Raw genomic sequence first — 16,671 nt, forward strand, 5'->3', positions numbered from 1 at the left:
TAGACGCAAGCCCAGAGCCGAGAGGCATCCCACGGAGTGGATAGAGATGGGTCCATCAGGGTCCTGAAGTCACAGCAAGTTCACGGCTCAGCCAGGACCCTGGCACGGCCACGGATCCTAAAGTCACACCTGTCCCCAGATGGGAGCACAGAGGGACCTCCCTGTACCCACGTTCCTGTTGGGCATTTTAAATTTTAAGTGTCCTCAAAACTCTCCCGTCTCTGGGGAGACAAGCTGGGGTCACAGACTCCTAGCCCCACTTCCCACGCACGGGGCTGCTCCTGAGGGCCATAGGGAGCCCTGGGGGGCTTCAGAGCAGCGGAGGCCGTGACGGAGCCCCCGTTCCCCTCCCCTCCGACAGGATGAGTACCAGTTCTGTTACCAGGCGGCCCTGGAGTACCTCGGAAGTTTTGACCACTATGCAACCTAAAGCCATGGTCGCCCCCGGCCAACTCCACCGGCCCGGATGCCTCTGCCCGTGCCGGGTGGACCCCCGGAGGCCTGGACCCCCGGTGGCCCGGGCAGGAGGAGGCGGCCACCAGGGCAGGAGGAGGCGGTGGCCCCGTTTCTGCAGGGTCTCCGGGAACGACGCGGCCCCCTGTGCGGCCCCCAGCGACCTCCCTTGGACCGGCCGCCGCCTTCAAATACTTGCCACATTCCGCTTTTCCTTCTGATTCCAAAACAAGAGATTCCAGGGTGGGGGGGGTGGGGGGACGGAGACAAACAGGGGTCCTCCCCAGAACCAGAGGAGGGCGGGGGCCATGAGCCGGACCCCTCGGCCTCCCCCGGGGAGCCCTCCCACCCTGCAGCCCCGGGGGCGCTGGGCTGGGGGGCGCAGAATTCAGCTTTCTTTTCAAACTCAGTGTAACTATATCCAGTGACATTTCTTTTCTTTTTTTAAATAGTGTATTTTTTTTCTTTTTTTTTTTAAAAGAAGAAACAAACAGAAAACAACGAAAAAAGACTTGCCAGTCAATGAATTTAAGCAGAACTTTGCTTATTCCTGCTCTGTTCACAGACAGTCTATTTTTTCACCGTAGGAAGCGTTCTTCCGTGATGGCTGTGTCGCGGGCACGCGCGGGCCCGCGGCCGCCCCTGTGACTTCTCTTTTTCCGCGTGCCTCGCTCAAAAATAAGACATCCTTTTGCTCCTGGTTTCTTTTCTTCCTTTTTTTTCTTTTTTTTTTTTTTTAATGAAATTCGCAGACATATCAAGGACGGTTCAGAGGGTGGTGCAGTGGGGGAACTTGGGCCCACCAGCGTCGGGTCGAAGCTACCAGGGTGGGCGCTGCCAACTGAGGAGATGGCAGCAACCCCCCCACACCTGAGCCCCCGTGTCCCACCCCCCGAGGAGGAGGACTGAACAAAATGGGGGGTTCCACTTCTTCGGGGAGAGAGGCCAGTGCTGCCCCGAATCAGGGACCCTTTCCCCCCTGGGACTGTGGGGCAGTTTGGGGGCAGAAACAGAAGGATGGGATCCCTCCACCCCCAAGCGAGTTTTTCTCTTTGTACAAGAGTGGATCTGCTGTTGCTTTCGATGCTGTCTATTCAGACGGAAGCAGCTGGGTCCCGCCTCTGTGTATGTAGATATATCGACTTTGTATTAAAGGAAGATTGTCCGACCCCGGCCAGTGGTGGAGTCTTTGTTGTGTCCCTCTCTGTCCTGTCCCGTCCCGTCTCATCCCCCGAGAGCGGATGTGTTCTTGTTCTGTTGTGTGGACAGTCCGACGAGGAGTGGGTCCCAGAGAGGCGGTGGTGTTTGTCCAAGAGCACACAGCATCTAAGGGGCCGTGCCGAGATTTGAACCCAGAACCCAGGCCCTGGTCCTGCAGTGGCCGCCTCACAGTCTCATTGAGAATAGTGACCACTGAGTGTGTTCCGTGGGCCAGCTCTCTGAGATGGGAGTCATCAGCCCGATTTACAGGTGGGGAAACTGAGGGTCAGAGAGGGCCACGTGAGTTGAGGGGAGCTGGGATTCATATCCCAGTGTCTCATCCACAGCCCCAAACACCACGCTGGGCTGCCTTCTGCAGAAGGGCCAATGATGCAGCAGAGTCCACGGGGTTGGGAGCACTTTCTCCCCAACACTCTGGGCTGTCCAATGAGTGGACCCGGACTCTGAGCCAGAGTCGGACCCCAGGGGATGGTCTCCCCCAAGGTTACATAGACACTCCAGGGATGAGAACGGTTGGTCTTACTGAGGGCAGGGGCCCAGCCTAGGAAAGAGTGGGGTCACCCCTTTTAGAAACCATCAGATCCAGTAGTCACAAATAAATATGTATATAGAAGATGTAACACCATTAATAAACTAAGTCAAATAGATTTATCAAACCCTATATCCCCCACCCCCACAATTCTCAAACACAAGTGGAACATTTATAAAAATCAGCAATGGAGATCTTCTCAAATTCCAAGAAATGAATATTAGATAACCTGATCTTGGCCCTAAGGAGTAGATTCTGTGGTAAAATTAGCCTCCCCTGAAAAGGCGTAGAGTGGGAGATTTTAAAACACATTTCTAAATATGGCGTGGTTTAAAGAAGAAATCAATATAGAAATAAAGTTTTTAAACTAAACAGCATGTCAAGTATTACATTATGAGATGAAATCTGTGGGATGCAGCCAAAGGCGTACCCAGAGGATAATGTATAGCCTTTAACACATTAGTAAGAAAACAAGACATTCTGAAACTAAGTGAACAAAATTAATGAACCAAGCTTTCTAGTCAAGTAACTGGAAAAGAATAGAATCCATCCAAAGAAAAAAAATAACGATAAAAGTGGGAATTAGGGGTCTGCCCTGTGGCTTAGCGGTTAAGGCGCGCGCTCCGCTGCTGGCTGCCCGGGTTCGGATCCTGGGCGTGCACTGACGCACCGCTTCTCCGGCCATGCTGAGGCCACGTCCTACATACAGCAACTAGAAGGATGTGCAGCTATGACACACAACTATCTACTGGGGCTTTGGGGGGAAAAACAAATTAAAAAAAAAGTGGGAATTAACTGTAATTGGGCATTTTTGAGGTTGTCCTTTTGCATTAGCAAAATCAAAAACTTTCTTTGGAAACACCAAAAGTAGATAAATCTTAGCAAGTACAGTCAGGAAAAGAGAAAGAGAGAGTGCAAATAACCAGGAAAGTGGGGTAAAGCACATTAGCTACAGATCGAGGCATTTTTTGAAAACTTGTATCAGGGGAGCCAGGAAGAAACAGACTAGAGATGGAGGGACAGTGTGGGGGGTGATAGCAGAGCTGGCATGGGAAAAATCCCTCGCTCTCCCCCTGTGGGGTAGTGGGAAGGGCAGACAGTGAAAAAAGAGAAAGATGAGGAAGAAGCACATAAGACTACATTTAAATAGCTTCTGAGTTCAATAAGTAGGGGGAAGGGATTCTCTTCTTAGTAACAGGTTATGGGACAAAAAGGACAGAAAGTCAGACTCTAACCCAAGCCTGGTCCCACCTGAGTCATCCACGACTTTACCAACAGCTACTGTGCCCAGAGAACTCCTACTCAATCCTCAAAGCCCAGTACTAAAAGCCCCCTATTGAGGCTGAAGTGTCTGAATAGGGTCTACCTTGCCCTCCTCACTGGAAACTGGACAAAGAGGATCTTCAGGGAAAGTAAATGTGTATATGACCCTCAACTCTGTGCTTCAGCCCTTGAGATGCTCATGGCTGTGGTTGGGGGTAGGTGGTGGCAGGCGAGGATTTACCTGAAGACTTCCTGGAAGAGGAGGGTCCTAAGGAAATGGCTCAACCCACAGACATGAACACCAAGACTCTAAACATTTTCAGTTGCCTTGGCTCTACCACAGGGTACCATAACATCCACCCCCTTTATTGAGCACTTACTGTATACTTGCCTCACACAATCTCATTTAATCCTTCCAACAATGCACCAATGGACTGATGGGAAAACTGAGGCTCAAAGAGGTCAGATCGTGTACCCAAGATCACACAGATGGTAAGTGGTGGGAGCTGGACATGGGCCCAAGTCTGCCCCTTTCCCACGGCCATAGTGAGGGAGTCCAAGGCATCTGTGAGCTCCACCTGCTCAGCATCGGCCACACATGGCGGTCCCAAGCTGGAAGGGACGGATCTGTGAGAGCAGAGCCTCACCTCCCATCACCAAGGACCTCACAGAGGCCAAAATGTTCTAGTGCTCTGGAAAGCTCAAATACCCTAAATACACACTTTGTCCCCAAAAATGTCACTTTAAAATTTTTTAAGCAAAAACACCCACGAGGAGAAATGGACAGAACCACGGTGGTGCTGGGAGAATGAACCTAACTCAGGAATGGAAAGATCAAGTCAGCAAAATAATAAGGATCCTGAGGACATGAGTAATGCAATAGCAAAACTTGATCAAATAGATGTAGGACTTTGTACCCAACAAATAATGTCTATTCTGTCCGAACACCTAGAGCCATCACAAGAACCACCATGAATTGGACCACAAAGGAGAGCTCAACAATCAGACTTCACTCACTAGCCACAATGCAATAAAATTATAAATTAATGATAACGTAGCTCCTGGAATCCACACAGTCGGAAGTGTTCAAAGAAATAATGAGTTAAAGGTAAATCATACGTAAATTACAAAGTAGTTAGAAGTCAATGATTAGAACGTTGCAAATGAGAACCAATAGGGTGCAGCCAAAGATGTACTCAGAGGTAAACTTAAAGTCTTAAGTGCGTTTATAGTGGGAAGGAGATCACTGAATATAAATGAAATAAGCAGCCAAAGAAATATTCAGAGGGAAACACGTAGCCTTATTTGAATTTATGAGGAAAATAACAAAATAATCTAGTCAAGCTTTCAACTCAAGCATCTACAAAAAAGAACAAATCAACCCAAGGAAAGTCAAGGGAAAACATTTAGAAAATTAGAAATTAGTGAAATGGGAAACTACAGCAGCAAAAACAACAAAATCATAATATAAAAAGATGAATCTTTGGAAATACCCATAAAAGAGGCAGATTTTTGGCAGAAAGACAGACGCACCAATAAACAACATTAGGGATGACGGGGGTACCAACTATTCAAACTAACTATTTCAAACAACTATTCAGCTAAATCAAAATCAAACCAAGTCATTAAAAAAGTGAATAATCTTAGAAAACATTGAAATGATGGTGAAAGATCTGTGCCCCATACAAGGCACCTTCCCAGATGGTTTTTCAGATGAGTTTGCCAAATCTTCAAGGAAGAGATGATTTGCATCTTTTATAAAATAGGTCAGCTTAAAGGCGGGAAAAAGAGATAGTACTCAAACTGTACAAGGACAACCCAGGAAAAAAAATAAACACATCCCACTTATGTGCCTAGATGCAAAAAGGCTAAGAAAATACCAGCAATGCAAATCTAGCATCTCATTAAAAGAGTAGGATGCTATGACTCAATAGGGAAGGAGTTGTGGAATGCAAGGATGGTTTAACATTAGAAAATCTACACAAATTAAAGTCCAAATAAATCGTTACCTTGGAGAGCAAGTTGACACTATCTAGTAAGGTGAAAAGGTATATAACCCTTTGAGTTAATAATTCTTCTCCTAGATATATATCTCTTAGAAACTCTTGTAGATGTGCCCAAGGAGATATGTACAGATGTGCCCATAGTGGGATTATTTGTTTAATATATATATATATATATATATATATCTCCAATGTATGATACATTATAAATAAAAAAAAAATTGGAACCAACTTAAATGTCCACCAGCAAGAGAATGTATAAAGAATTATGGTATAGTCATACAATGGAATACTATACAGCAGTGAATACGAAGCCATGAGGACTATGCACCACATTATGAATAAATCTTCAAATACCCTGGGCAACACAAGCAGGCCACAGGAAGAAAAGTTACTGTAATTCCATTAGAGAACGTTGTAAAACATCTAAAGCAAATATATATTAGTTAGGGATAAACACACAGGGGCAAATATATAAAAACTCATCTACATGGCAATACGACCCAAAGCGATCTGCAGATTCAATGCAATCCCTATCAAAATCCCAAAGATCTTTTTTGCAGAAATGGCAAAGTCGATCCTCAAATTCACTTGGAATTGCAGGGTAACCTGAACAGTCAAAACAACCTTGAAAAAGGATAATAAAGTTGGAGGGCTCACATTTCCCGATTCCGAAACTTACTACAAAGCTACAGTTATCAAAACACCGTAATACTTGCATAAGAGTAGACATAGAGATCAAAGCAATAGAATTGAGATTCCAGAAATAAACCCTACCTCTGTGAACAATTGGCTTTGACGAGGATGCCAAGACCATTCACTGAGGACAGAACAGTCTCATCAACAAATGGTGCCGGGGCAGCTAGCTGGATATCCACATGCAAAAGGATGAAGTCAGACCCCTACCTCACACCATACACAAAATTAACTCAAAATGGATCAAAAGCCTAAATGCAGGAGCTAAAATTATAAAACGCTTAGAAACTCATTTATCAACAAATTCGGGGTAATTGTTCCCTCTGGTCAGGAGGAAGGGAGATACATTCAGCAAAGGGTACACAGCTAAATTCAACTACATGCGTAGTGTTTTACTTTTTAATTTAGGTGTTAAGGATATGGTGTCCATTATATCATTATATCACTTTTGCGTATCCGGAATAATCAAATAATAAATCCATCAATGGGAAAAGGGAGAAATATCAGCCCACATCATTTGATTTAAAAAAGTAAACCACTGTTCCATAACTTGATAAATTAACGTGATAATGCTGAGATTTTAGAACAGAAGTTGGCAAAACTTTTCTATAAAGAACCGGATATAAATATTTCGGTCTTTGCAGGCCAGAAGGTCTCTAGCTAGTCAGCTGTTCTGCTCCAGCACAAAAGCAGCCATAGACAAAACGAATGGGCATGGCCGTGTTCCAACACAACTTTATTTACAAAAACAGGAGGCGGGGAGGATTTCACCCACAGGCCATTGTTAGCCAATCCTTGATTTAGAAACATGTCCACTGCATTCAGGAACGAGGCAAGGAATGTCCGCTACCATGACACTCATTCCTTTTAATACTAGCGACCCCAGCCTATGCAATAAGACAAGGATAAGAAATGAGGTGCAGGTGTGGAAAAGAAAAAGAGCATTCATTATTGCAAAAGATACGATTGTCTACCTAGATAACTTGTAAGAATCATTTTAAATTGTACTAGAAGTAATAAGAAAATCCAAGAAAATACCAGTTACAAAGCCACCATAAAAAGTCAGCCACCTGTTTCTGAAGTTGGTTCAGCTCAACTAAGAACATTTCCAGCTGCAGAGAGCTCTGATCCAATTTCTAATCAACCGCTCAGCACACTTGTAGTTAAACCTTTATGACCATACACCCACAGGCCAGAAGAAATGCAATTTCCCACTTAAAAGAGAGGTCCACCACCCTCCCACACTTTGCATTTGAACCTGACTCTCTCTCTTTGCAAAGTCAGGCAGAGTTCATTGGCCCTTCTTCACCCTTCGTGCATAGCTAGTTGGATCTCTATCTCTGGGTTGCAATTACAGTCACACGTCACATAACAGTGTTTCAGTCAATGACCGATCACATATATGATGGTGGTCCCATAAGATGAGTACCATAGAGCCGAGGTGTGCAGTCGGCTGTACCATCTAGGTTGTGTAAGGACACGGTATGATGTTCACACAATGAAATTGCCCAATGACGCCTTTCTCAGAACGTGCCCCCAACATTAAGTGACACGTGACTGTACTTGTTTGAGAGAAGGGATTATTTTTAAGTCCTTTTTTTGTATCAGTGGGACATGCGCAAGTATGACTTGGCACAAGTTCACTGTGAAATACATGTTTCAGAAAAGAAGGAAGCAAGCAAGGAAGGAAATAATAATAAAAACGAAATTAGTGGGTGAGAAAAATGGATGAAAAACAGGATATTTGCACAGTCTTGGAGTATCTCCACACAAGATAGTTTTTAATTACAAAGGGGAAAACGGTAACTTTGCAGTGGAGAAACCTGGCCGATAGGACCTTCACCAAGTGATTGAGTTAACACCCCCAGTGATGAGACATATCGACATCACGTGCCTCCTGATACACTGCACGGAGAAGGACACGACATCACTTCTGTGACGTTCTTGCCCAAAAATGCACAACGTCAGTCCAACCATGAGCAAACATCAGAAAAACTCAAATTGAGGGATTTTCTACAAAATAACTGACCAGTACATTTTAGCATGTCGAGACTACAAAAGACAAAAAATGAGGATCCATCATGGACCAGAGGATGACAACATACAACCTGGGGTCTTGGATAGGATTCTGGACCAGAAAAAGGACGTAAGAAGCAGAATTGCTTAAAGTTGCATAAGATCTGTAGGTTAGAGACTAGGATTGTAAGAATGTTAGTTTCCTGGTTTCAGGAAATGCACCAGGGTTATGTAAGAGGCTAACCTTAGGAGAAGCTAGGGGAAGGATAGACAGGGACTCTGGTACTATTTTGGCAACTTCTCTGTGGGTCTAAAATTGTTTCAAAATAAAAATTTATAACAATTTTTTAAAGTCATCGGCTAGTTGCATCAACAGCAATAACCAATGAGACATTGTAAATAAAAAAGATAGCAGATCATAATGGTGGGTGCCAGGGGCTGGGAGGAGCGGAGACTGGGAGGTTAGTATTTAATGGGTATAGAGTTTCAGATTTACAAGATGAAAAGGGTTATGGGCTGGAGGGTGGGGATGGTTGTGCAACAGTGTGAAGATATTTAATGCCACTGAACTGTACACTTAAAAATGGTTAAGATGGTAAATTTTATGTGTATTTTAACACAACAAAAAAAAGTTTGAAATGTATCCACTTCAAAAAAAAAGATACCGTATCTTTTCTCGGGTGATTTGTAAATATGTAGGAAAAAGAAATTGGAAAGGTATAAACTGATAACATATCTCTGGTGAGTTACGGCTGTTTTAAAACGTGACCACAAATTCTTTGACACGCCTTTCGTGGAGAGGTGGGGTCCATGTCCCCTCCCCTGGAATCTGGGTGGGCTTGTGACCGTGTGGACCTACAGAATACAGGGGAAGTGTGCTAAGTGAGGTCATAAAAGGCCATTCGCTTCCACCTGGTTCCCTGGAGACATTCGCTTGTTGGAAGCTCTTCCTCAGGAGGCTCTGGCTGGGATCCCCGCCATAGTGGCAGGAGGCCCAAGCCGTGTGGAGGAGGCCACATGGCTTCCTAGCTGAGGCCCCCGACATCACGCAATGGAAACAAGTCGCCCCCACCCCACGTGGTCCAAGCCACTTATCCACAGGACCAGGATCCACACGCGTTAACAAAATGATTGGTGCTTCAACACAAAGCTTAGAGTGAAGGCTGTGCAGCAACAGAAACTAGAATGGAGGGCAAAGGGGAGACTAGGATGAAAGACAAGTAGAAGAGAACTTTAGTTTTTGCAGTCATGTTTCTGTTTTTATGATGGAAAATGTTTTTATATCAGAACTGTGTGATTTATTTTTTTTAATAATTTTATTTATTATTGTTTTTCCCCCAAAGCCCCAGTAGATAGCTGCATGTCACAGCTGCACATCCTTCCAGCCGCTGCACGTGGGACGCGGCCTCAGCATGGCCGGAGAAGCGGTGCATCCGTGCGCGCCCGGCATCCAAACCCGGGCCGCCAGCAGCGGAGCGCGCGCACTTAACCACTAAGCCACAGGGCCGACCCAGAACTGTGTGATTTAACATGAACTCAGAAAATGTATGAAAGCCCTTCCATCCTTTATCAGCTGTTAAAGACTTAGCAACAGCCCATGGGAATAATCTTGCTAACTCTGCCATCTCCCCCAGGGGCGCTGTCACTAACATAAAAACTGGCTCCCGTTTATTGGGTGGTAACTGTGGTGTTTCACACGGCTTTGATAGGGTAGTATTACCATCCCCATTTTGCAGATGAGAAAACTGACGCACAGAGAGGTTAAGAAACTTTCCCAAGGTCACACAGCCAGCAAACAGCAGAACCAGGATTTGAACCTGGGTCTTCCGGCCCCAGAGTCTTCACAATATTGAACAAGCCTTGTGCCAGGCACGGGATATTCAAGAGTGAACAAGACACATCCCCTCTGCCTTCATGGGGTTTGTTACTGGGTGGGGAAGACAGACCCGTAAACAGACAATTTCTATTCTGTCCTGCCGGGTGGGACACAAGGGGCCATGGGTACGTAGACGGGAGGGTGTCACAAAGGGTTCTCAGCAGTGCAAGGTGAGGAGGATTTTAATTTCCTCGTGTTGGAGGAGAGGGGAGAAGAAAGGGTGTGCCTGGAGGAAGGCACAGCTCATGCAAAGCCCAGCGAGAGTGCGTGGCATTCGAGGACAGAGTGACAGACGCAAACTCACTGGCCCCATCATTCAACCCACTTTTACTGATGTGCGCCCTCCCCTCCAAAGGAGCGCTTTAATGTCCATACAGCTCAGATGGGTCGGGGAGCAGGACACTGGCTCCCGGAGAAGAAGGAAGGCTGGTGGCTGTGCCCCAATGGACGTCCACTGTCCCAGCAATTCCGCTCAGGCCCAACTTGCTGATGGACCCATCTTGAGTCAGCTCCGTGGTGTCAATTTTCTTGCACGGTTCCCTCTAACTGCAAACAGCACTACTTGTGGGAGGGAAGTTCTGCCAGCACGATTTTTTCCACCCACTTGGAGGCTGTTGGTGTCCAGGTCTTTGCCCAGCCAGCTGAATCTTTCTGCTGGTTCTACGTGGAGTTAAGCCACGTGTTATGGGCTGAATTGTGTCCCCTCCCCAATTTCATATATTGGAGCCCTAACCCCCAGGACCTCAGAATGTGGCTGTGTTTGGAGATGGGTCTTGGTAGAGGTGAGTAAGGTACCATGAGGTCATTAGGGTGGGTCTTGATCCTATATGACCAGTGTCCTCATAAGAAGAGGAGGGGGGGACAAAGACATGCATGGAGGGAAGACCATATGAGGACACAGGGAGGAGGCGGCCATCTGCACACCAAGGAGAGAGGCCTCAGAGGGAACCAGCCCTGCCGACACCTTGATCTCAGACATCCAGCCTCCAGCACTGGGAGAGAATAAGTGTCTGTCATTTAAGCCGCCACGTCTGTGATACTTGGTTACAGCAGCTGGAGCAAATGAATAGTTTCCCAAGTTTGGGAACCACAACGCCCAGAAGATACGTAGAATCAACGGGAAGTGGGGTGATTTCAGATGGCACAAGAAATTGCACTAAATAACTTCGAGTCACAAATGAGGACGTTCTGTTCTAATTTTCTCTGAGCTCTTCTGCTCGGGTCCAGGCAGAAAGGCTCAGTGGGCTGTTACTTAATTACCACCTTGCCCCTTGCTAACCTCCCGCCACCCGATTTTAAAAATCGGGGTAGAACTTACATGTCGTCAAAGTGCAAATCTTAAAGGTATAGCTGGATGAATTTTTACCTCTGTTTACCCACCAAGATCAAGATAAAGGGATGTTTGCAGCCTGCCATGGTCTGAATGTGGCTTCCCTAAATTCATATATTGAAATCCTACTTCCCAACGTGATGATGGGAACTTTGGGGGGTGATTAGGTCGTGAGGGTGGGGCCCTTGTGAATGGGGTTAGCACCCTTATTACAGAGACTCTAAAGAGCTCCCTTGCCCCTTCCGCTATGTGAGGACACAGCGAGAAGATGCCATCGGTGAACCAAGAGCTGGGTTCTCACCAGACACGGAATCTTCTGCCATGTTGATCTTAGACTTCCAGCCTCCAGAACCGTGAGAAATAAATGTCTGTCGTTTATAAGCCACCCAGTCTACGGTGTTCTGTTACAGCAGCCCAAATGGACTAAAACAGCCCCCCTTCCAGAAAGTCCCCTGGGGCCCTCTCCCAGACAATGCTCCCGCCCCAGGGAGAACCATCGTTCTGATTTATATCACCATAAATGAATTGTGCCTGTTCTTATGCTTCACAGAAGTGAAGTCACATAGCATGTTCTCTTTTGAGCCCGGTTTCTTTCTCTCCACGTTGTGACAAGGAGATTCACGCACGCAGTTGTGTGTTGCTTTTGATTCAAGGTTCCGTCTTTCTTGTTGCTGCACGATATTCTGTGGTGGGAATACACATTCTGCTGTGGATGAGCATTGGGTTGCTTCTAGTATAGGCCCAAAGCTGCTATGAGCATTCTTGTACGAAGACTTGGAATATTATTGGATATGTATTCCATAAGATGATGGAATAGTATGCAGCAATGAAAAAGAGCCGGCCATTGGGTAAACACCTAGGAGTGGGATTACTGGATCCTCTCATCTCCTGTTGTTGTTGTTGTTTTTAAGGACATCAGGCTTGGGGTTCAAGTCCTGGGGCAGGCAGATTTTTATTAACATAATTGTTTCCTTCAAATCCTTTTTAAATTAATAAACTTTATTTTTTAGAGCAGTTTTAGGTTCACAGCAAAATTTAACAGAAGGCACAGATTTCCCATCTACCCCCTGACCCACACAGGCACAGCCTCCCCTACTGTCAACATCTCCCACCAGAGTGGGACATTTGTTACAACTGATGAACCTACGTGGACACGTCGTGGTCACCCAGAGTCCATAGCATTGTATGTTCTGCAGGTTTGGACAAATCTGTAATGAGACGGATCCACCATCACAGTATCACACAGAGTGGTTTCACTGCCCTAAAAATCCTCTGTGCCCCACTTATTCATCCCTTCCTCCCCCAAAGCCTGGCAACCACTGATCTTTTTACTGTCTCCCTAGTTCTGCCTTTTCCAGAATGTCACAGAGTTGGAATCATCCATTATGTAGACTCTTCATATCAGCTTCTTTCACTTAGTGATATGCATTTAAGGTTCCTTCATGTCTTTTCACGGCTTGAGAGCTCATTTCATTTTAGCGCCAAATAATATCCCATTGCCTGCATGTCCCACAGTTTATTTATCCATTCACTTGCTGAAGGACATCTTGGTGGCTTCCAAATTTGGGCAATTATGAATAAAGCTGCTATAAGCCTCAGTGTGCAGGTTTTTGTGTGCACGTAAAATTTCAACTCCTCTGGATAAACACCAAGGAGCTCGGTTGCTAGAGCGCCCGGTAAGAGTGTGTTTAGTTTTGTAAGGAAACGCCTACCTGCCTCCCAGGGTGGCTGGACCACTTTGCATTCCCACCGGCAGTGAGAGTTCCTGTTGCCCCACATCCTCGCCAGCATTTGGTGTTGTCAGTCTTCCAGATTTTGGCCATTCTCACAGGTGTGGAGTGGCGTCTCATTGTGGTTTTGATTTGCATTTCCCTGACGATGTACAAGGTGGAGGCTCTTCTCACGTGCTCCTCGGCCATCTGTGTACCTCCCTTGACGAGGTCTGTTCAAGTCTTTGGTCCATTTTTTAAGTGGGTTGTCTGTTTTCTTCTTGTTGAGTTTTAAGAGTTCTTTGCATATTGTGGACACCAGTCCTTTACCAGATGTGTCTTTTGCAAATACATTCCCCCATATATTTATTTTCATGATGATCTGTCTCATACACAGGGGACACCATTAGTGGCTCTGTAAACTCTCCTTGTGAGTCAGAAGAAGTGAGTTGGCAGAGAACCAGCGAGAAATCAAGAAAGAGCTGCCCAGACCACGAAACTTCGGGGGGAATGAACTTGAACGCGAGGACCAGCCTGGAAATGAAAGTCGGTCTTTTGAAAAACATCTCAAAAGCTTTTCTCTTCACCTGCTCAGCCTGTAAGCGCTGAATTCATTAAAATCCAGAAGAAAGAGGGGGGAGGGGAGCCTGTGAATTCTAATTTTCTCTTTGCATTTCAATCAGGGCAAACAATGGGCGGCTGCAGCCAGAGGGCTTCAGGCGAGGCTGGTCCCACCCCCGCAGTCCCCCAGACGAGTGGCAGCCGGACCCTACATAGGAATGCACAAGGCCCTCCATCTCCCAGCTTTGTTCCCAAGCGGCAGCCCGCCCCCGCCCTCCCTGGTCCTCTTTGGAAGGGGCTCCGGCTGAATGAGCATCCTGAAAAGCCGACCTTGCAGTCTCGGGGCCCTGCTGATGGTTCCCAGCACGCTGAGATGACTGGGCTGGCTTAACCCCCTCCCTGCCACCCTGGGAGCCGTCCCTCGGGACACTGGACAGGAAAATCGCAGAGCGCTGGGGACACTTGTAGGTCACATTCCATCCCGGAGCCCACTCAATTTTTCAGCCAGGTCTGAGCCCCCTCCACGGTGACTTTGTACAACCAGGGTCCCTCCAGCTTCTAAGCCACGAGACCCACAGTGAGTGACCCCACACTTCACACACGAGGATGGCTAAGTGAAAAAATAAATACAATAACAAGTATCGACGAGGATGTGGTGAGCTTGGAGCCCTCATACACGACGGGTGGGGATGTAAAATGGTGCAGCCACTTGGGAAAATAGCTTGGAAATTCCTCAAAAGGTTAAACAGAATTATCACATAACCCAGCAATTCCACTTCTGGGTGTCTACCCAAGAAAATGGAAAATATATGTTCACATAAAAACTTGTATGCAAATGTTTATAGCAGCGTGATTCATAACGGCCATAATGTGGAAATAACTGAAATGTCCATCAATGGATGATAGATGAACACAATGTGGTCCATCCATACCATGGAATATGACACAGCCATGAAGAGGAGTGAAGCCCTGACACAGCCACACCATGGATGGACCCTGAACACACGACGCTCAGTGAGAGAACCAGACACAGAAGGACACACGGTGTGTGAGTCCATTGATGTGAAATGTCCAGAACAGGGAAATCCACAGACAGAAAGTGGGTTTGTGGTTGTCAGGGGCTGGAGAGGGGGTGGGGAGTGACTGTTGATGGGGACAGGGTTTCTTTTGGGATGATAAGAATGTTCTGGAATTAGATAGTGGTGATGGTTGCACAAATCTGTGAACATACTAAAAAACACACTTTAAAGTGGTGAATTTTATGCTATGTAAATTATCTCAAAAAAATTGTTTTAAACCTTCAGGGCCTCCAGAGGCAAACTCCACACTCCCGGCCTCACTCCACCCCTCTTGTTGTCTCACCTCCCGGCCTTTGCCCAGGCTGTTCCCTCTGCCTGGAACATTCCTCCCTCCCTGTCCAGCCCCCGTACCTCCCACTCATCCTTCAGGTCCCCGCTCAAACTTCTTCCGGAATCTTCACGGACCCCTGGACCAGATCAGCCCCCTTACAACATCCTCCGGACTCCTAATCCTTCTCAGCATTGGTGCCGGTTGTAACTTTGTATTTCGGGGTGTGGCTGTTTATTGAACGTTGGTGTCCGTCCACTAGATGGTGAGGTCCCCAAAGATGGGGATCTGGTCTCTCCTGGTCACTGCCGGGTCCCCAGCTCCCATCAAAGGCCTGGCACCTAGCAGTTGTTCAATAAATATGGTTGAATAGATGAATGAATGGATGAATCTGGAAATCTGGTGACCACTCGCTGACTGAATCCTGCCACTGGCCACGGAGTGAGCTCAGAAGCCGATCCTTCTCCGGTCGAGCCTTCGGATGAGGCCGCAGCCCTTGGCCGACACCTCGTTATAGCCTTCAAGACCCTCAAGCAGAGGACCCACCTAAGCTGCACCCGGAGTCCTGGCCCACAGAAACGTGAGATAATAAATGTTGTGTTTCGAGCTGTTAAATTTTGGGGTTACTTGTTACGCAGCAAGAGCTGACTGATACAGTGGCTGACCACAGTGTCAGGTGCACAGAAGGGGCTCGAATGTTCGTGGTTTTTATTACTCCTGTCATTGTGTCAGGATGTCCAGCTGGACGTGATGATCCCACATCCAGAGGAACAAGATGTCCTGGCTGGGGACCCAGACCCCCCCTCTTCAAACAGCCTGCAGTAAGTCCCCCCTCATGTCCTGCCACTGATTCTCCTCCCCTCCAAGACAGCGGAAGTGGCTTCTGTCACATGTCATCAAATAGTCTCGCGAGATACGAGCCTGTCCTGAGCAAGGGCTCAGTGACCGGGAGCCAGAAGCCAACCAGACCCCAAGAGGCTGGCTTGGGACAGAACTGGACAGTCCCCCACCACCACCTTCATTTTCTCGTCTTGAACCCTCCTCTTTCAACATCCCACATTCATTTTTTTCTAAATTGACGTTAAAATGCCGCGGAATCAAAACAATCCCTCATGGTGGCCTAGGTTTGTTTTTTTTTTTTTTTAATAATCTACTGTTAGGATTTTGTTTTTCAAGAGAGGAGAAAAAACTAATTACATCTTTGAGGGAGGGAGAACCATAAATCACAGACTTACGACGAGAAAATGGGCAACTCAGGCCAGGCCCACGAGCCGGCGACAATGCTTATCTCATTACGGTTTAATTAAGAATTATGTTCGAGCATCTTCTGTTTCGTTATCGTGGGGCTCAGCTGACTTCTAATCTTTTTTACCCGGCGTGCAGGAGGGTCTGGTCCGGGATGCGGGCTAATGAATTTACAATTCTCTCTTCGGGGAACTTTAATAAAATTAGCCCATGCAGAAGATGAGCACAGATATGGTAAGGTTCTGGAAGGAACATTTGCTTCCAGTGACAGGAGTTCTGGAGCAAAGGGCTGAAGGGGCCCCCAGCGGACTGTGGAAGCCGCAGGAAGGATGCCGGGGGCTCTGCTGTGTGGTCCGGGCCACACTTCACTCCTCTGATGGAGGAAGGTCTGCCCTCGTGAGTTTCCCTGCAGATGTTGAACA

At 46.8% G+C, this 16,671-nt stretch overlaps 1 protein-coding gene across 1 annotated transcript in view; it reads left to right on the top strand.

Moving 5' to 3' along the window:
• The window catches only part of PTPRS (protein tyrosine phosphatase receptor type S), a 65,204-nt gene extending 64,504 nt beyond the window's left edge, over positions 1–700 (top strand). The window contains exon 35 of the mRNA XM_087425679.1: positions 362–700. Within this exon, the coding sequence (XP_087281805.1) occupies positions 362–430 (69 nt within the window). The 3' untranslated portion in view covers positions 431–700. The remainder of the gene's footprint in view (positions 1–361) is intronic.
• The last annotated feature ends 15,971 nt before the right edge of the window (positions 701–16,671 follow it).

The sequence above is a fragment of the Ceratotherium simum genome, chromosome 39 (assembly GCF_057802395.1).
Source record: "Ceratotherium simum simum isolate JZ-2026a chromosome 39, ASM5780239v1, whole genome shotgun sequence".
NCBI classification, from domain to species: domain Eukaryota; kingdom Metazoa; phylum Chordata; class Mammalia; order Perissodactyla; family Rhinocerotidae; genus Ceratotherium; species Ceratotherium simum.